This window comes from Colias croceus, chromosome 20 (assembly GCF_905220415.1).
Source record: "Colias croceus chromosome 20, ilColCroc2.1".
Lineage (NCBI taxonomy): Eukaryota > Metazoa > Arthropoda > Insecta > Lepidoptera > Pieridae > Colias > Colias croceus.
In genome coordinates this window covers 9,594,261-9,617,216 of record NC_059556.1, presented here as the reverse complement: position 1 = coordinate 9,617,216, position 22,956 = coordinate 9,594,261, and the positions used below count along the sequence as shown (strand labels likewise).

Here is a 22,956-nt window from a genome sequence, read left to right as displayed (position 1 = left end):
AATTTAATAAACAGCCGTAAAAGTAAATACCAAAGTAATACAAAATCTGTCGTCATTCTCAAGCAACACAATAGAACTTTGAGCGGACAATAATTATAATTTAAGTGCCGATAAGAAAACGACCTGATTGTTTAATATACAAGCACTATAATATAAAAACGTCGTATGAAATCTATTGTATCCTTTATTGAAATTTTCCAATTAATCGCTTAACACTAAGGTTTAATAAAAACTTAATTCAAGTATAATCAATGATCATGTGAGAACTCTATGAAATACTAATACTTCATCGACGTTTTCGGAATTATGTAGAGCTTGGACTTTATTCTTATTAATGATCGTCTCATGCAAATATATGTGTAATAAAGGGCATGTCCGACCTTCAGAATATTATAAAAAAATATGTAATTATCGAATAGGTAATAAATAATAATATATATAGTAGGTATTTATCGTGGTATCCAGAGCGTCGCCGAGAAGCCGGAACCGCGCTCCGCTGGTAGCTGGCTACACTGACAAAATGCGCCTTGTTGCGCTCGCTCCTTACAAGCTATTGTAATTCGCAATTACCAACTGCGCTAAATTATAACTCTATAAAATAATAAAACAAGCATGTTCAAAAATAATAAAAATAAAACACGGTTACCTAATCGTTAATATATCATTAATATGACGGAAATAATAATCTGCACGCGTGTTTTAAGTTATTTATCACGTTTTTGCTTCCAGTATAGAAAGATAGCAAATAAAAAGATATTAAAATAAAAATACAAACAATATACAGGCTACACGCAGGCAGCAGGTCGCAGGTCGCCACAGCTGGGCGGTGTCACGCGGTCGCCGCGACGACTTTAGGGCCAAGGCGTGACCTTTGCTTGCGGAAACTTACGCACTTCATATTTAAGTGGCTTGTTCAGCTTTGAGTACACTTGGCGGTGAACACACGGACATGTGTCGTAAAACGTGGAGCCTAAGTTATTGACAATGTATGGAAGACGCCGTTAAAACTTAAAAATATATCAACGCGATATTTGTCAAAACAATATTGTGACAACTTTATTCGGTTGTAATATGCGATCAATGATCAAAGTTTAAACGAATGAAAACTTTGCGTACGAAATTATAGATATAATATGTACGAAGGAGACTTCTATTCGTTTATAAACTGTATCCCATTTTAGTATTGTAATTGTACACATTTTGTTGGGCTGCGATCTGCTCGTAAAATTGATGTGGCGCCTATGGACCCGGCAAGATCGTGGCCTGTTGTGTGTATTAAATTGAATAAATAAATAAATAAATATAAAAGATAATGAATGCACTTTAAATGAGACCGGAAAGTTGAAATAGCACTTTAGCGTGACACTTGTCACATATCAATTATTAGCCGGTGTAATTGCACGGACAGACAAGGAAACTGACCTCGCTATTTTCGTAACATTAAGGACTTTTATCGCATACGCATGTTTGTTAAGAAATAAAAGTGGAATAATAAAATTATTGTATAAAAACGTGAAGGTTGTTCGTAACTTTCCATTTGGAATGAGTTCAAAGTCGCAACCGGCGACCGCAGCCGACCAACTCGCCGCTCGCTGCCAGCTGCAACCCGCTCGCGTGGGCGCGCTAAACTGACTCTATAAACAATTTTGTTGATGATTTACAAATATAGAACAATACTTAGAAGTATGCGGAATGTATGTCATAATAATGAAAAATTTCACGATTATTAAGAACCAGACCAGATCATAAATTTTATTAAGAAAACTCTAGATTTATATATAGGTTATTAAGGTCCGATAAAATTATTTCGTATATTTTATTTCGTTTCTCTAATAAAAAACCGGGATAAATTCATGTAAATAATCGTTTTATATATACAAGCAACAAGACAATAACAATTAAACAATTACTGTTTCTTGCCGATTGTAATCGAGCTCGTAGCTAATTATTCCTTAATTTTTTACAGATAATCATCACGCAGAGCAAACAATCATCACAATGAGAAGCGCACTGTTCATACTAGGCCTGGTGGCGCTGGCAGCGGCGGCGCCCGCGCCCGAGGCGAAGCCCGAACCGGCCGCGCAGCCCGACCCCGCACCGCAGCCCGACCCCGCGCTCGACTCGCAGCCTGAAATCATCGAAATCATCGCTCCCGCTAACAGCGCACAAGTATGTCACATTTTTGTGCTTTTCCAACTTTTTAATTTTGTACAATGTACATATCAAGGCTAAAGGAATCAATGCCTAATCCAGTGGATGTCGATCAAATGAGGCAATATCTAAATATGAAATCTAATGATTAACATATTCAATCTCATTTAAAATTTTCCTTTCGTTCATATTTACAAATCAAAATATGGAAAATGTTCGTAAGTAGTTCAGTAAGTGAAATACCATAATTAAAGAACCCGTTTCATATTGTACCGCATGCACCAGTTGTTCTTACATAAGGAGTTACGTAACAAATACCAGTATTAATACATATATAAATGTAGCTCGGCTTGACAATTCGGCCGCAGGGAAGAAGTTAGAACGACAATATCGCGTGCGTAAGATCTCTCGCCAAGATAATTGCTAAATGTATGGGAATTGCAATTATTGTGGTATTTTGTGGGCAATGGACGATAGTTTCGGAGTTCAAATCCTTACCCTTACGTATATACCTAATAGTATGTAATTATGAAATCTACGGTTAATTGTTGTAATTATGCAGAATTACTATGCAGTCACCATCACTATACACATTCTTATTTGACCACAATGCAAACATAGCAAGGCGGGTTATAAGCATACTGAACAAAAAAGTGTATACCTAGTACCTACTCTAAGCTGTACATTTCCACATAACACAATAAATGTTCAATAACTAACGAATAAATTTAATGAAAACACGTATAAAGTTACTTTATTGTGTATTGTTTTAGAGTTAAGACTTTAATATCTAGGCAAGAATATTATTACTAATATTTACATCCAAGACGCACATATCAATCGACTATTAATTACAGAGAATAATATAACGAATAGGTAGAGAGCAAACATTTCTAAATACAAATCATCTTATCATTGATAATATTGTATGCATTACAGTAGGAACTTTATATTAAAAAGTAGATAGATATTAATTCCTGGCTCATCATTATTCAATTACAATGTGCTTAAGTACGTACACATAATATGAAGCCAATATGAAAGTAATAAGCGTGTAATAATAAACGGCATATTGTTCCAGGAAACCCTTGCTACTCTGAACCTGGGTGCCCCGGGCTCCGAGCTGAGCGAGCGCAACAAGCGCACCATCGGCATCCTGCGCCAGCTGTTCCCGCAGCTCACACAGGTAACACAGACACCCTCGCCCGTGACGTTACCCGTGACGTCACACGCTTCTTAATTACGCATGATCCGGAATACTACAGCAGAAACACAGCCACGGATCATTTAACTCCTCTGTGTTTGAGTTATGCCCTCATGTGTGACGACATTGAATATTTGAATCTTAAACTTGTGATAAGTTTGTGTAATTTAATATACTATATGTTTAATGTGGACCTTGAATGAGCTATTGAATTAATAAGTATGTTTTTATGTGACGGATAAACACACTGAAGTATTTCATTTTATTGTGCGTGTATTCAAATATTTGAAACTGTAATTTGAGTTATCCTCCATTATTTATAGAGCTGTTCCTAATATTTAGAAAAGGGGAAAATAATTTTTATTGTTGCAAAACAAATAATGCATTAAAATATTTCAGTGTGGTTTTAATCTATACTTTGCAAAAACATTTTGATAATTACCTACTTTAATAATTATACAGGAGTCTAACAATGCATAGAATTTATCGTTGATATTTTAGCTTGAATTGAAAGCAAATAAAGCGAGATCAACAAAATGTGAGTGCAAAGTATTAGAATATCAGTAATGGTACGCCAAGGGCGGTGTATGTTCTAGATTATCGAACAGAAGGTACAGCAGATAACGAGCATGGTGCTCAAAATATTCGGGCCCATCTTCCTGCGCGCCTTCCTAGGAAACCGTAACGGCGGCGGCAACACTAACGGCGGCGGCGGCACCGTCGAGATAGAGGACGACGACGAGGACGAGGACGAGGACGAGGACTCCCCCTCCACCACCACCACGTCCGCACCCAACAGACGCAAGCGTGCGCTATTCTTCCTGCCGGTATGAGCGCAGCATTATCGCTCATGAGCGCCGCATCATCGCTCCATCAGCCTGCCCCAAGACGGCAGCGCGCGCGCAGACCGCACGTGTCACGTCACCCCATCTCCACATAACCTAACCATCATTGCCGCGCAATCCTTTCCCGCAGTGATCGAGCTTTGTGTTTCAGAACGCGCTCGCCGAAGACAACCAGCTGCTGTCCGGAGCGGAGTCGCAGCAGGCGGAGGTGCGCGTGGCCTTCGGCGACAACCAGGCGGCCGCCAGCGAGGACCAGCAGACCGCCGCGCAGACCAACTCTGCTTCTATCGATGAAATAACGCTCGACGACGCTGACGACAGCGAAGAAAATAGAAACAAGAGGTAAACTTAATATAGTTATCCTGTGCCATACTTATGATACGGTATCAACCGTTCTCTGGGCGATGTTATTGATGATTTTTTTCAAGGACAATGTAACCTAACCAAAGCGGAATTTCTTTGAAAATGGGGACTAAAGAGAGGGAGGTTAAAATGTTATCAACCCGCGCGTGACATCGAGAGTTGCTCTGAGTATGATAATAATTCAATTCACGTGAACGTTAGACATGTCACTGATCTCGCAACAGTTAAATGAACAATACTCTGAGAGCGAGAACGTTACTTGTCTTTTTGCAAACTTTTCAATTCGCACGATTGATTATTTCTTTATTCGCCTGTGGCTGTACAAACGCTCATTTCGTTCACGTAACTTCTATTGTAACATTCAAAGCGCTACATAGTCGTATTACCTAACAATAAACTATAATTTACTGTAATGTTTTATTCCAATGCTAGTCGTTTCGTTAGTTTTCATTCCGTAGGCGATATCAATGTGTTCGATTTAAATACAATATAACCTGAGGAAAAAGTTTTGTCTAAACACTTTGTAATGGGTGGGTTCGTTACTTTAATTTGTTCAAAAAATTGTAATAGATTACATAAATTTTAAACTATAGCGAGTACACTTTTTGCATTTTAAACTAAAAACTTTTCCTTATAAATTTTCAGGTTCTTAAGCTTCGGAGGCGGAAGCTCATCCGGCGGAGGTTCAGGCAACTTCCTCTTTGACGTCGTCAGAGTATGTATTTAACCCAATTAACCGCTTACCTCCTTCACATATCTTCAATCTATCTCTGTAATCTTTTTTCTTCTTACTCCCATTACATTCCTTTTTGAACATCCTATCGTAAGGGTATAAGGCAATAAGCAAACATTTATGCAAGGAATTACCAGATAATATTATCGTGTGTTCCAGATTTTGTCTTATTCATTTTAAAACATCATCAAATTTTTTATATGTCCAGTAGATGTCATTTTTTATGTAGGTATAGCATTGGAATGGTGAGGCTCAATTCTGATCAAGATCATGTAAGGTCTTCATTAAGGCACGATGTTTTATCTGACCAGCGTTTTTAACTTTTCATAAAGAACTGTTTTCCGGTTCAATATAATATGACACAAAGGATTCTAGACGGCAGCGGTCCGTAAGTTGGTTTGTGTGCGAATGTGAGATGATGTTGCAGCGTCCCGCAGAAATGGTAGCTCGCGCGGCGGGAACGGCCTTTCGTCTGTTCGCGGGCACCGACTCCCTCAACGTCGGCCTCACTGCCTCGCATTCCGCCACTCTGGACCCTAACGACCCACAAGTACACACAGATACAACTCTCTTTAGAGTGGAATTGCCTGTCGCTCAACTAGTAACAAACTCGTTCGAGGTTAATGCAATAACTAAACACCGTGACTTCAATTAATATTTGTATATGAATGAACGTATTACCAGTTCAAATATGACAATATCACGATGAACAGTCAATTTTACTCTAAATATTATGAATATAGATCATCACACAGGCACATACATAGAAATTACTAGAAACACGAACACAATGTAGTGGTTGGGAGTGGTTGCAAGTTGTATTGCTGTTGAGTCGATTAGGTGTAGTAGTCGGCTGTAGTTAGACATTTCAACTAACCTTTTCTTCTTTCCTTACTAATATTCTACTCTTGTAGATTTTCTAAGTTATGTGTAGTAATAGACGTAGATGTAGTATAATAGTACTTTTAATTTTGAGGTAAGTGTTGTAAAAATATGTAGATGTTAATTAGTAAGTATGTAAATTATTATAATAACAATGTAAATAGGTAAAATTACTGCATTACTGAAGTAAAAATTTGTAAAAAAAATTAACTAAGTGAACTTGATTAACTCTCAATTTTTTACTTTAATTCTACAGATGTGTAAAGCAGTAGTGTTTGTAAGAGATAACTGAATATTGAACAAGAAACTAATGTAAAGCATGGCGTTCCAGCTGGTAGCGGGCTCGTCGTCCGGCGCGTCGTCAGGCGGAGACGCGGCCGCCGAGGGCGAGGAGGGCAAGGGCGACAACCTCACAGAGGGCGTGCCCGGCCCCATCACCAGACTGTTCATTATTGCCAACCGCGGCATCGCAAACCTCATCCAGGACCTCATCCTCCGCATCGCCCAGACCTCCGAGAGGATAGTCAACTTCAAGGCGCGATTGATCACCTCCATCATTTAAATTCGCTCGCCTTTAGAACAAATTGGGCGGCAACATGATCAGATCTCCACTCGAATAGATTGCCAACGGATAGATACTATTTAAGAGATATTTCCCATTCCTAGATAAGTTATCAGTGTGCTGTGATACTACAACACTTGTAAATTATCAATCGAACTTCTCTTCGAAGTGAACGTTTTTATACTTTTATATTGCCTCTATTCGGCTCGATATCTGATCAACGTAAGGCCGGCTGAGAGCTGCCGCGACGCGTTCTCCAAAGCTTGACTGAACACGAGAAATCAAATCCAGCTTCTCGACTTTTCATGTTTTTGTTAAATAGGACTTCGTAGAACTTGTACTCCGGGTGTGCATTTATGCTTTTGTTTATGTTATTTAAGTTATGTATGTTTCGGTGGCGCGGTGTTAAGCTAGCTTGCATTGCATAACGGAATACCAAGTTCTATTTAGTTAAGCTCCGACACCGGTTTCCCAGTTGCTATTTATATAATTTTATGTTATTGAAAAGCGAGTTTAGCTGGATATTTAAATAGTGAGGTTACAAAAGCACTGCAAATTATTTAGATATAAATTTATCAGTGAAAGTTGTTTAGGTTGTGACCTATATTTATTGAGAGGCTAGGCTACTCGTAGCGCACTACATGATTGTAAATAATAAATGGTGATACCAACCCTGAACATCTTCAAATACGCATCTAAAATAATGTGCCCATAAAACAAAATAATTGTGATATGTATTACAAAAGAAAAATACATAGAACAAACGCTGACGTTTTAGTGTTAATACAAAATGAGGTACGCTAAAATTGAAAGCAGAATTGGGGATAGACAATCGCAAATGGTTTCCAGTGCTATGTGACGTAGGGCGGACTGTGATCGAGTTCCCGTGGGCACTTAGGCGGAGAGGCGGCGGGCGGCGGCGTCTCGTTAGCGTAAGGTTAGCGTAAGTAGGTCTGGGGACGGCGGCGCCGTCTTGCTCAAGCTTTTTATAATGTGACATTCTCGATTCGTTTTACGTTTGTAAATATGTATTATAGCGGAAATTGTGTGTAAAATAAATGAATAGTTACTAGTTATCATCGTTTTTTATTGCTTTTCCTAAAAATCCCTTAAAATGTATTACATGATGAAATATCATTTTTGTATTACATGGCTTCTACGTCTACTATGCTATGGCTTCTCATTTTGATTTCAATACAAAATACGTTTCACTCATTATAACTCGAACACAACGTACACTTATTAAAACTCATCAAATTTACGAGTAATTAGTAAGAAAAGAGTCAATGAGTTTTGCCATACAACCAACATAGCATCTTCTATGTGACATCTTGGTGTTAGCCCGAGGGAGGCGTGGTTTGAAGGATTCGGTTGCGATCACGCGAGGCCCGCGCGGCGCGACGTACACCGGCTTCTTTACCCTCGAGAGAACAGCCGTGTCAGCCACACGTGGTATATTTTGTAATAATGACTTTTGGAGAACACTCATCTCCGAATTGCGATGGCTAGAAATAATATAGCTACATAAAGAAAGATGAGATATATGTATTGTAGATAGTAATAAAGATCAAAATATACATACGAATGAATCATGTAAATAACGTATTATGATAAAATTGGATCAAAAATTAATACTATTTACTATTTTCTATTTTCTATGAAAGTGAAGACATTTTGTTTTGACTTTGTCACTCAAAATTTTTGATTTAAATTTGTTTCAAAATGAAACTCTACTGACGCTACTGGCTGTATTATTTATACTTCGTTTGATGGAACTGCATTTTATAGATAGATTTTTTAAAAGAAACACACAGTTCACTAAGGTAAAAGCACCTAATACGGAGGTAGGTAGTAAAAGTAACTAACAAAGCATTACTAATAAGCATTTGTAAGTCTTTCTAAAGGTGCCAAACCACTTTATCGTTAAAAGCAGAACTTAAATTTTGTATTGCTGTTGAGTCTATGTATATTTTCATGATATTTCTTATTTTAAAAAAATATTTAAATGGTCGTCAGTAGGTCGATTTTCCCTAAAACGAAGGTATGATTTTGGTCAGAACCTATTACTGCGGTAGACGGCTCCTAATACGGAGGGTCAGAAATGATATTCATTGAAGTTCCATACAAATAATATTTATTAACGTAAACGCACCCATCACCGCCAGTTTAAGAGGAGTTCAGATTAATATCCAAAAAATAAGCACAATATTAATAAGTTGCGCCAATAAAAACATAATAAATTAAAAATTAAATGAAAGTCAAAAGAGTATTATCGATATATATCTATATCTATCTATAGATATCGATAAAGATATTTCTTGTTTTATTTTTAAAAAATTATTATGGCCATTTTACTCATTACGTTATGTACTTTCGATATCAGTTTAAAGTTGATATCTCTAATAGTTACGGAATAATCGCTTGTGCACACTTAACGATTACACCCTGTATATGTATATATAGTCGAGCCAATTTAATAGGCAACATTTGACGTCTATCAATTTTATCTTCGAAGAGAGGTAACCTGCTTAAAAACATCGATTAAAGTGTATTAATCGATACGGATTTGAAACATTTATCAATCGACTTTATTAATTTATGATGATTTTTATTCACAAGTAATCAATGCATTCGATTCTAGATGTCAGATTTCGATTTTTAGAGTAACGTCTCTGGTATTTAAAAAGAAAAAAGGTTTATTGACACAAAATTGTAGCGACGTCAGTTCTTCAATTCAGAAATTGTTTATTATGTTTAGTATGGTTTATCAGTAAAATGAAATCTTAAAATTACTTGTATCGGTCATTATAATTATAAATATGTAATCATAATTGAAAAAAGTTAAGCAAATGTGCAGTTCTAACAAAACGAAATATCATGTTATTCTATGTCGTCGTTACTAGGTTACGTTGTTGAATTTTGTTGAACTTTCAAATGTTGCCTATTAAAATGGCTCTACCTACAGTAGTCGCGTGGTCTACAAGTGTAATCCAGTGATACAAAATTGTAAATTTCTAAAAATCTAATAGCTCCAGTTATTTCATCCTTCTTGTACTCCAAGTTGAATAATTGTCGCATGCACTCAGTGCAGCGCGGAGAGTCGGGTGCGCGTGGTTGTGCAACAGGAGCTCCGCAAAATTCTCGATCTACGTACGCATGCCGCGTGACCAATTATGTTTGTTTTTTTTTTGTGACTGTTTCATTTATTTTTTACAAATATTATATTGTGATTTTAAAAATAATGTTACAGACTTATAAATTATTATTGAAGTGAAACTTCTTTATGGGGGTTGGAAAAAAATTTAGTGTAACATTTTTCGTTACGCGTGACATTTTTCCGTTACGCGCCATCTTTTTCTTATCCCTAACACGAGTGATTCGACGTATTTCTGTAAAGTTGCATAAAGTAAATTACTTTTTGAAAAATAAGGTCATAAAGAAGTTTCACTACTGTGTGTGCACTAGTACACGCACACATTTTTTTAATTTAATAGTGTATTTATTATATTTGCAAGTAAAAACAGAGTTATTTAGATAAATATGCACAACAGACGAATGAGACTGATCGAGGCATGGTTATGGAGAGAAGCAGCCAGTAAATTGAAACCGGAAATAATATCTCCTTATAATCGCACTAAATATGAAGTGGATCCGGTTGATAAAAGTGTTCACTGTATCGTTTCTCTCGTAACCGTGTTTCTATTATCTGATCTGCCTCAGTGCCTTCAATGCGCTATGCATACTTTCAGCAAATAAAAACTTTGAATCTATTCAACGTCGTGATTTCATGCGATGCAAATGCCATGCAAGTACCATGCAAGTGCTATGCAATTGCCCTGGAGAATGCATGGAAATGCCCGGGAAATGCCCGGAACATGCCCGAAGATCTTATGTAAAGAACAGTTTGGATTTAGGAAAAATAGTTCCACTTCATTAGCATGCTTTGATATGGTGAAAGAAATAATTCAAGCCTTCATCGAAAAAAAACCCGTAAGCGCTATATTTTTAGATATGAGCAAGGCATTTGATTTTGTAGACCATGAATTACTCTTGCTTAAGTTAGATAAATATGGTATAAGAGGAATTGCCAAAGAATGGATTGCTAGTTATTTAAAGGATAGAGATCAGTATGTGGAAGTACAACAAATAGTAAATCAATCAAGAAACGTATATAGATCAGTAAAAAAAACTAATAGATCAGGTGTACCACAAGGAAGTGTGCTCGGCCCGTTTTTATTTCTCTTGTATATTAATGACCTACCGAAATCAGTGAAACACAAATCAGTTTTATTCGCAGACGACACTACCTTAATTGTTAAATGTACTGAAAAGGAAACGTACGAGAGAGATATAAATGAAGCAGTTAAAAATATTGTAAAATGGTTAGAAGACAACAATCTTAAAATTAACTTATTAAAAACAAAAATAATTCAATTTTATACTAAGAATTGCTCCAAAATAAACCTAAATATAACGTGTGATAACCAAGTAATAGAACAAGTAGATCATCATAATTAAATTCTTTGGTGTTTTGTTGGATGAATTTCTAAAATGGAACAAACACATTGATTACGTTTGTGACAGAATTAATCGTTTCGTTTACGTATTACGGCGTCTAAGAGATACTGTTTCTATGAATGCAGCAATAAATGCTTATCATGCCTACGTTTCCTCTGTACTTTCATATGGAATCATTCTTTGGGGACAATCTTGTGATGTGCGGAAGGTATTTGTCTCACAAAAAAAATGTATCAGAGCTCTGTGCGGTTTGAACCAAAGAGACAGTTGTAGACCTCTGTTTAGTAAATTACGGATCCTTACTTTAACTTGCATGTACATAAGAGAAGTATGTTTATTTGTAAAATATCACCCGGAATACTTTAAGAAGAAAGGAGAAGTAAATTCGCATATGTTGACAAGATACCAAAACAAATTACATTTCCCAACGTGTAGAATCAACAAAGCTAAAAACAGTGTAACATTTATGGCTATTAAAATATATAATAAAATACCGGACAATTTCAAGGAACTACCAGTAAATCTTTTCAAAAATAAACTGACGAACTGGTTAATGGTAAAACAATTTTATGACATTGAAGAATTTATGACTTTGAAGTAGTGTAAACTGAATTGTGTGTGATAAGTGAAGTGTGTAGTGATATAATCGTGTAAATCGTAGTGCGTTCGCGTAATTGTGAAAATTGAATTGTGTGTACATTTAAATAATTAAACTAATCAACTTTCTTTTTTAATATTTGCACACCCAATAAATGGGTAGAATGTATTAGCCACATAATATTGTAATGAAAACATCTATAATTTGTAACTACATTCTTGCAAATAAATATAATTTGAATTTTGAATTTGAATTTTGAATTTGAATTTGAATTTGAATTTTGAAAAATTCCTGGAAAATATCCGGGAAATGCATGGAAAATCCCCGGAAAATGCCTGAGAAATGCGTGGAAAATGTCTGGGAAATGTCTGGAAAACGTCTAGAAAATATCCGGAAAATGGGTGAAAATGTCCGGAAAAAGCGTGGAAAATGCCTGGAAAATCCCCGGAAAATGCCTGTAAAATATCCGGAAAATACCCGGACAATGCCTGGGATATGCCCGGAAAATGTCTAGAAAATATCCGGAAAATGCGTGCAAATGTCTGGAAATAGCGTGGAAAATGCCTGGAAAATCCCCGGGAAATGCCTGGGAAATGCCTCGAAAATATCCGGAAAATGCGTGAAAATGTCTGGAAAAAGCGTGGAAAATGCATGGGAAATGCCTGGGAAATGCCTGGAAATTCCCGGAAAATGCCTGGGAAATGCGTGGAAAATGTCTGGGAAATGTCTGGAAAATGAATGAAAAAAAAATGAATGAAAAATACTTTATTGTACACCATATAGGACAATTTAAAACACATAATAACTTAATTAACAATGTACAGAGGGCGGCCTTATCGCTGACAGCGATATCTGCCAGGCAACCCAATCGACTAGGACAAATGCTGAGTATGGTGGACATGGTGCATAATAAATTAAAAATTAAAGATTTTATTATAATAATATTATGTACTACAAATATAAACATTCCTCATGGCTTATACATATATTAATAAACATTTATATATACTAAAAATGTCTAGAAAATATCCGAAAAATGCGTGAAAATGTCCGGAAAAAGCGTGGAAAATGCCTGGAAAATCCCCGGAAAATGCCAGGGAAATGTCCGAAAAATGTCTGGGAAATGTTTTTTTTTTTTTTTTTTATTGTGCGATAGGGAAGCGCTTGACCACGATCTCGCCTGATGGTAAGCTGAGATGTGGCCTAAGATGGAGCGCGCTTCCCTAGAAGGTACCCGTTCACTCTTCGCTTGAAGACCCCCATATTGTACTCGTCGGGGAACACAGACTCAGGAAGCATGTTCCAGTCCCTCGCGGTTCGGATGAAGAATATCGATCCGAACCGCTTTGTCCGGGTACATGGAACGTCCACCATATGGCGATGCCTAGAGTCTGTGCGCCTCGACGATCGATGGAAAAACGGGGATGGCGGAATTAAATCGTGCAATTCCGCAGCGCACTCACCAAAGTGTATCCGATAAAAAACCGATAAACTTGCCACTCTGCGACGGTGGGCGAGGCTCTGGAGTTTTTTGCCTACTAGCTCATCGTCGTTTATTAGCCTCTTGGCACGCCTCTCTATCGCCTCAAGCGCCTCCAGCTGGTACTTGGCGGAACCGTCCCAGAGGTGAGAGCAGTACTCCATGCACGATCGGACTTGTGCTTGATAAAGGTTGAGCAGCTGTCCCGGGCTGAAATACTGTCTCACCTTCGCCAGAATGCCAAGCTTTTTAGAGGCTACTTGGGCTTTGGATTCTATATACGAACCAAAGTTCAGAGTAGGCGTCAAGGTAATGCCAAGAAGCTCGAGGTGGTTGGTTATCGGCACGGACACACCCTGGAAAGTCGGAGTCAGGTGGAATGGACTCCGTTTAGCGGAGAATAGACACGCCTGGGTCTTCGTCGCGTTGAACTTGACCAGATTGGCATCGCCCCAATCGGAGACCGCCTGTAAGGACAAGTTCATGCGATCGACCATCGACTCTCGTAGAGACTGGATTTGTGCCGTACCGGTTCGTGCGCTGGATACATATCTCTCCACAACAGTGCTATCGTCTGCGTACCCATAGATACCGGGTTTCAGCAGATCGTTGATGTGTAGCAGAAAGAGTGTTGCGGAGAGAACTGATCCCTGAGGGACCCCGGCATTAATAGCCTTTTGGTCGGACGAGCAGCCATCAACGACTACTCGAAGCGACCGGTCTCTCAGAAAATCTGAGATCCAGGCGCAGAAACCGGCAGGCAGACCGTAGGATGGAAGCTTGCCAATTAGGCTATCATGCCAGACCCTATCGAAGGCCTTCGAGATATCAAGGGAGACAGCAAGTGCTTCCCCATGATTCTCTATGGCCTCACTCCAGATGTAGGTGGCGTACGCTAGAAGATCCCCAGTGGACCGGTTTCGGCGGAACCCGTATTGTCGGTCACTGAGAAGGTCGTTCGCTTCTAGGTGTGCCAGGAGCCTACTGTTCAGTACACGTTCCATAGTCTTACAGAGTATGGACGTGACTGAAATTGGCCTATAGTTGGAGGGGTCGGCACGACTGCCTTTTTTGGGCACGGGCTGGGAATGTCTGGGAAATGCCTGTAACATATCGGGAAAATGCCTGGAAAATGTCCAGAAAATGCCTGGTTATGACCGGGAAATGTCCAGAGAATGTCTGGGAAATGCCTGTTAAAATGTCCGGAAAAAGCGTGGAATATGCCTTGAAAATCCCCGTTAAATGCCAGGGAAATGTCCCGAAAATGTCTGGGAAATGCCTGGAAAATGTCCGGAAAATGCCTGGGAAATGTTTGGGAAATGCCCGGAAAATGTCCGGGAAATGCCCGGAAAATTCCTGGGAAATTGTATACAGCCGGCGGAATGCATTCAGCGGCAAGGCGGTCGGAAACCCTGCGGCATAAGCTGATGGCATGTGCGCCAAAAAATCAGAAAAAATGACATTGCCAAGTATCCATTCTCTCAAAATAAAAAGATTTCTTAGTTCCCTCACACTGAGAAACAGCAGGACCAATTCGAAGAAATTATTTTGGTCGGTACCATGACTGCATAAGAGCCCGTAATCTGGAAATAACTACCACCGTAATAGGAAAACTACGCGTGTTTTAAATAATCCTAATTCTGACCCATCAAAAATTCGATAAGTAAACAAGAGAATGTAAATGCTTAATCGAACGATAACAGTTTTTTGGCTCAGGTGTGTAAAACTCAAATCAACAGTTATACAAAATAAATGATTTGTGATAAATTAAAATACACCTTCCTATTTTTACCCCTAAGAAACAAACATTTTGTACTCAACCGTTTTCATATTTAACCCTTAAATTGATTTCGTCCGTTTTAAAGGACATAGTATTTACACACATGCTGGCTCTGTTATGGCAGACCTAAGCTTCGCTAATTGGTATATTGGGAAGGGACTAGCTATGTCCTTCGCGTACATGCAGGTTTTTTTACCAAAACCATGTACAGTCGCGAATGGTGACCATTTGAAAATTGCAAAAAACGGATCTCTTGACTCTTCTGATAAAATTGATAATAACTGTAAGTATTTTGGCTATTTTGCTTATAATGTTATATTATTAGTTAGAATACGATTGTAAGTATAGTATTTTGACATAATTTTTACATATTTTACAATATTTGGTATACAAATATTAGTTTATATACGATGTCCCATAAAACGGACGTTGACAACTTGGAGTATATACTAGGGTATTCTTCACATGTCCTATGTAACGGACGTTGCCAATAAGGCCCTCCATTTTCAACGGAATCATTTTGATATATTTTTCTCTATTTTTAGTATATTTTACACGAGCATGACTTGGCAATCAATAAAAAATTCCCTAACTACATCTGGCGGAAGCTGAAGAGTCTGGCGTTGAGTTGAGATGTCGATTTCGAAGGAAATGTAGACCTACAGGAGTGATTTCACTATGATAATAGTGTCAATCATTTACCCCTAGCACCATACCTTCGGAATTATACGACATATTGATTTGAGACACAATGAAGACCCAAAAAGTCAGAATTTTTACCACCAACAAAATATTATTGCTGCAGAATTACAGCCATTACATGAGGTGCGAGATGAATCTTCCCTACTTCTCAGTAGTTCTTCAGTCACAGCATCATGTTACTTACCAGAAATACCACCCAATGTTTGAAAATTTAAATAATAATACCTTACAAATTAAAAAACTGGCAGAAAATGGATATAATATATGCCAAAGAATCCAAAAAAAGCGATTTAAATTTCCTGTTCGTTTTGGTACTTCAGGCATGGTATACCACTTCTTTGCATACGATGAAGCAAACACATTTCAATCTGTACAATATAAGAAATGGGAAGAGGGCTATCTTGGTGTATTAGATGAGTTCTCAGGCTATGTGATACTATTTCTATTCTAATTCTTAGCATATTCTTAGGCTGTGATTTTTGGTAGTGTCGTTTTTTAAAATCCATTATTTTTAACCATATCGTTAAAGTTTTAACCAACATTTTAAGACAGATGTTTCAAAAGCTTATTCTAGATCGTCCATAATTATAATTTGATAATAATTTTGAATTACAGAGTTGAAAATATCCATTGTATTCATGTACCACGGTTGCAGGAATAATGTGCAATGTCCGTTATATGTGACGGTTCGAACATGTACATATAATTGGCAATGTCCGTTTTATGTGACATAGCGAAAACAATAGAAAAAATTAAAATTTTTAATTTTTTTTTCATTTTCCTCTTTTCTATCCTAATTCCAATACATCCTCCAAATTTGGACATTATAAACACAAGTTATCTAGGGGTGACAATTTAAGGGTTAACTGGATTTCTAGTTAAGAACACATACCGCAGAATAATATGGTTTCTAATTTATCAGATTAATTATTATTTCAACTCATCTTGGAACTAATTCAATAAGTCAATAAATTGAAAGTTATAAACAATGAAACATGCCCAGTATTTTTCCTATTTCGCAGTTACACCACCGTATTAGGATTCATCTATAAAATTTGTATCGTATTACGGCGGTATTTTATTTCTTATTTTTTGGGTAAAAAATGACTTACAAATATGAAACAAGCTATTTAAGTAGGTAGTGAGTGTAATAGTAGGAAAATGCTATAAACAATACATATACAAACATGAACAGCTTATTAATACGAAAAACTTAGTTTATAAATATTAGTGTACTTACTTTTTTTGTTTCGCGTTTGTATGGAAACAACTCACGTGGATGCCGTTACACAGATTGATTGATTTTGTTGTGTTTTCTATGTGCTATACTAAGTGATAGGAATAAATAGTTTACGTTTTGGTGTACCTACTTAAAATTAAAAAAACAGGAATAAAACTCGACAAGTGATAACTGCGTTAAAAACAACCGACTTCAAACTTGCAGTTGCAAAATTTACAAATACCTACAGACAAAAATGCTCATAAAATAAGAACTACTGGGCCTATCCGAATAAAATTTTTATGAGACCAATTCGACACCATCCTGCATCGAACAAAAAAAGAATCACGTAAATCGGTTCAGAAACCTCGGAGTAATCGGTGTACATACATAAAAAAAAAAAAATATACCGGCCGAATTGATAACCTCCTCCTTTTTTTTGAAGTCGGTTAAAAATAGAAATACCACCGTAATAGGAAGCGATTTTGACCTGTGATTTTGACTACCGCCGTATTAGGTGCTTTTACCTTAGTTCCACTTTTATTTCGATTATTTATTACAAAAAACTACGACCGGTTTCGAATTTCGATACATCATCGTCAGGTATGTTTATAAGTTTAATATTTTATCCAACGTTACGCGGGTAGGTCGCAAACATTGAACACAGAGTACTTTGAAACAGAGTCAGAATTAATTATTAAAATATTATTCCCTTATGCCGCGTGCCGCGGCCACACACTCGACGAGTGGTATGGGAAGTAACACAGGAAGTAACGAGGAAAGTAAGCAGAGACATAGTGTGGCCACGTTACTCGTCATACCACTCGTCGTGCTCATCGTCCTGCTCACTGCTCCCTATTTTGTCGGTTTTTGTGCGCGAGTCAAAGGACCGGCAATACGAGTGCGGTTATTAACTACTTAGATAATCATTTTTAAAACTTGGTCAATGACTAAGGCATCCTTGGTTCGAGCAAAATTTTTGGCGGGCGATATTTTTCGTCATTTATCATAGACTAAAAATTTAAGAATGGACATTACTATCTAAACATATTTCATACCTTTCATACCGAAAGATGTTTAGATAGTAAATAAAAATTTTACACATTTAGAAAAGAATGTATTTTATTTAATTATTTATTGCACACACAAAAGAAATATATATATATAATATATTTGCACACCCAATCAATGGGTAGAATGTATTAGCCACATAACATTGTAATAATTAAAACATCTAGAATCTGTAACTACATTCTTGCAAATAAATATAATTTGAATTTTGAATTTGAATTTGAATAGAGACACATAAAGAAACAAACGGTGGCCTTATCGCTAGGAAGCGATCTCTTCCAGGCTACCGTAAGTAATGTATAAGGAAAAAAGTTAGAAGGAGGTGGGAATGTACTGTGGATATTATTTGAAAAAAGGTTAAAAATATAATCATGAAAGATGAAAATCAATGAAATGAAATGAAATGAAATGAAATGATTTATTTTGCAAGAAATGTGGAAATTTACAGATGTTACATAATTTATTGTTCAGCACAAATCGCCAATTGATTGGCATGCAAAAATTAACAATAGAATGTCAATGTCTTACTACATAAATATCATTTTTATAATAATTATATAATATTATGTCAACTATTATGCACCCTTTTTCACTTACAATTATTTAATATATGTCAATTATTACCCTTTTTACAATTATATGTCCATTACTACAAATACAATTTAATTTATATAAATAAGTAATTACAATATTATAATATTATTTCATTATTTTGATTTTTGAAAAAATTCTTTTGAGTTACATTTTTCAATTAGCCAGGCTTTTAAACGCTTTTCAAAAATATTAAATGGCAATTCCCTCAAAGATTTGGGAATTTCATTAAATATATTTATACACTTAGCAGATGCATTTTTTGGTGTAAGGCCGTACGGCATTTAGGCAGCAGCAGCCTTGTAGGGTCTCTATTGCCAAGTTGATATCCCTCTTTTGCAGATCAATTACGTATTATATCATTTTTTTTTGTTACGTTGATTGGTTTTAATTGAAATGTTTTTAATTGATAAGTAATAGGCAGAATATTTACAAACTGTCGCCTCTATAGCGGTGAGTCGATGACATCGCTTAATCTATGTATACTGTTCGTGGTGTCTTCTCTATACGTAGTAATAATAGCTCAATGGCGATAATAATATCACAATTTTACACTCTCAGGGTACCTATATAATATTGATCTGACGGTACATAATAAAATATTACAATCTGTAGAAGACATTCAAATAAAAACTCTCAATAATTAATCTATACATATTATACACTTTAGACAGTGTTCAAATTTTCGATGGTCAATCAATAAAGTGGCTCTAATTGGGCTCCAATTGGGCTCCAATTGGGCTCCAAATACAAATTGAAATTTCATTCCTTTTTCATTCATTTTTAGCAGCGTGTTATAATATAACAGTTAACACCAAGGAGTATTAGACATTTTAACACCCTGTATTGGCGCGAATAGATAAAATCAGAAACTAACGGAGGCCCTTATGTTAAGGTTAAGTTAGCAAATTCCTCACGTTTATTATACTAAGTAAATCGTTTTATTTGTAAATAGGTAGTTGTGAATTCAAGAGTAGGTAATTTCATTGCCTTATAAAAAGTGTTCTGGCAACATTAAGATCAAAGGAGAATGCCCATGAAAGTATGGACCACAGTACAGTGTTGCGTCAATGCGAGAGTGGTTTTGGAGGGTTCTTCGATATTCAAAAGATTTCTACCATTTGATTTTTTGTGATAAATCAGGGGCTTAGATTACAAAATAAAGTACAGATGGAGCATGACAACCGCCCGTCGCCCTTGTCAAAGAAAATACGAAATCAAAAACAAATACGTCGCTGCACCAGTGCTATAGCGCATATAGTGTCATGCAATACGTCAAAAAGGGTTTGCAATTTAAGTAAAAAAATGCCGTCTTGTGATAATAAAACGCTGTAAAATTTGTTCCCGAAAACAAAAAAAAAGATAAAACATCGTTTCACAGGTTTTCTGTAGATATTTTGGCTGATTTATTTCTTTAATACGAATAATAATTTTACAGATATGAAGGAATACAAAACTTCAACGTATGTTGCCAGTATTTTGAAAATGAATTTGCCATTTTTATTGGTAAAACGGTAAAATGGTTAAAAGATCTTCAGGGTAATGCTGTTGGATTTTTCGATCGTGAATGTGATTATTTGTATAGTGCACTAAAGGTTCATGATAATTATTAGATTATTTTAATAAGCATAATACATTATTTTGTTACTTTTATAAAGCTTAAAAACGTCATAGTCGTTTTCGCTAGCGATTTAATTTATGTGAACTCCATGATGGATATGATGAAAATAAAATGTCCCGTATTCTCGACTGAAAACTACCGCTATTCGTATTTCGTATTCATATATTATGAAAAATAAAAAATAATATAATTATTATAGTTAATATTGAAACTTTTTTTATGTAATTTATTTAATAAAAAATTGAATACAATTATTTTGTCCATATATAACTTTAGTAGGCAGGTACGTCTTTATGTAATAAAAGAATTTAAATAAAAATTAAAACTTGACTTCTCATTTATGTATATATAAGCTACGTCACTACCGCCACTAACATAATAATTCAGATCATTGCAATGAAACCTCACAACTCAAAATCGGTCCAACGGTTTATACTGCAGGGCGTGTCAAAGAAATATTATACATATAGGTCTACCAGAATCTGATGGCATATTTATATTTAAGAAATAAAAGATTTTCATGTGGCAATTTATTTGACAACTATCAAATTGGTTGTCAAATTATTTGTCTTTTTTGCAGTTGAGGAATAATTTTTAGGATTTTGTCTAAAAAATCTTCGAAAATGTCGAAAAAGCCGCTGCGATCACAAGCAATAGGTGTTGTTTATAATATGTATGGAAAAACATTCGATGAAGAAGGGTCAAACACATCACAATTTTTAAATTTGAAGATTCTATTGGTACATTGGACTTACCCGTTTTGATACTTTAAATTAAAATAATATTATATGTAGGTAACTATAATATTGTTTGTTGATTAGAATATAATTTTATGAAAACTTATTACAGGAGTTTCCAATACGGCTAATAGTCAAGTCCAAGCTGTCCAAGTCAATTTTATAATGTGTGTATCTGTTAATACAATACGAAAATAAACATAGTTTTATTTTATTTTTTATTTTATTTTATAAAAAATTATGAGCAGTTTTGATCTACATTATGATTAGGTATATCGATATTTTCACATGGCATACTGGTAATGAATAATATACAAATATAGGTATGTGTTAATAATAATATGTATTACCTGTATAAAAGTAATATGTATAATTGTATATTATACATGTAAGTATGTACCTACATAATATTAAGTGGATATCTCATTATTAAGTTAAGTACAGTATTGTCCATTTATGTAATGTGACTAATGATATTGAGGACTAAATAAAAAATAAGCAGTATCAAGATCGTTCAGTCCATTTTCCCTAGGGTTGCACACTCCAAATTTTGATTTCCCTAATTGCCATCAGATTCTGGTTTACCTATACATACATAAACTCGAAAACAATAACCCTCTTTTTTCCGTAGTCGGGGAAAAATTTGGGAAATTTTTCAATATCTGGCAACATTACACGCACACAGAAGCACCGTGTACGTACAGTGCAGCGGCGAAATGACAGCACACATAGCTTTATTGAAAATGACGATAAATTATTCGGTTTAGTTCGGCAACGCTCCATCTGTCTTTTATTTTGTAATCTAAGATCAGGGGTTTTCAAGATATTGAGAAAAATGTGAAATAACCTCAAAACTTAAAATATAACCCCGATTTAGTTAGGTTTATGTGTGATTTAGGTAGCATTTTATCGTCCGAAGGTTATTTTTCGATATGTATTTAATCTATGCGTAGAGCTTATGCTTTCAGACAAAGTCTATCTGTTCATCGGCTAGTGTAGGTAGGCACCAGAAATCTTCCGGGACGGATTTCAAGAAAACCTAAATATATATTTTAAAAATGCCAATAGAGTTTTTATTCGGTTTACATGTTGTTGTTGTTGTTGTTTGAATCATTTTTTCACTACATATTCGAAGAAAGAAACAAATAAGAAATAACTGGTTACCTACCAAGCTATGTCATAATAATATTTTTTTTATACTTATTTATATTATATTATTTTACTTCACTATCTATGTTAAAACAACCTACAGTGTATAAACAATACCATAAAGAGTGATTTTATGTTAATTGATTTTTTTGTAATTCAATGAAAACAATAATCGATATTAATACTTTTAGCCTTTAGCTATTTACCATAGTTAATGGTTAAATGTAATAATAGTTACCGCTTGGTTACCGTGGTAACAGGTAATGGATACTAAATCTATGGTAACGGATCTAAACAATTACATGTCTTATTAGATTTTACAAAACATTCCCTGATCAAAATATATTTTCCGATAGTAAGAAGGCCTCTAAATTGCCGAGATTTTTTTAAATAGTATTGTTATCTTGATGGATGAGAAAAACCTGTACCAAAAATGTAAACGGTAATGGACACTAAATCTATAATAACGGATCTAAACAATTACATGTCTTCTTAGATTTTACAAAACATTCCCTGTTCAAAATATATTTTCCGATGATGGTAAGAAGGCCTCTAAATTGCCGAGATTTTTTTTAATAGTATTGTTGTCTTGATGCATGAGAAAAACCAGTACCAAAAATGGGCATTCTCCTTTAAGTGACTCTTTAAGATTGCGACTGAAAGACTTGTATCCATGGTTATGAATAAATTATTAAAAAAAAAAAATTAAGTGACAACTGACAAGTGACAGCAGACAGGTGACGGCTGACG

General features: G+C 35.7%; 1 protein-coding gene across 1 annotated transcript in view; it reads left to right on the top strand.

The window, feature by feature from the left end:
• The window catches only part of LOC123700707, a 34,737-nt gene extending 26,921 nt beyond the window's left edge, over positions 1–7,816 (top strand). The window contains exons 2-7 of the mRNA XM_045648017.1: positions 1,967–2,169; positions 3,233–3,337; positions 3,952–4,182; positions 4,352–4,542; positions 5,209–5,278; positions 6,510–7,816. Of these exons, the coding sequence (XP_045503973.1) occupies positions 1,999–2,169; positions 3,233–3,337; positions 3,952–4,182; positions 4,352–4,542; positions 5,209–5,278; positions 6,510–6,740 (999 nt within the window). The 5' untranslated portion in view covers positions 1,967–1,998 and the 3' untranslated portion in view covers positions 6,741–7,816. The remainder of the gene's footprint in view (positions 1–1,966; positions 2,170–3,232; positions 3,338–3,951; positions 4,183–4,351; positions 4,543–5,208; positions 5,279–6,509) is intronic.
• Positions 7,817–22,956: the final 15,140 nt, after the last annotated feature.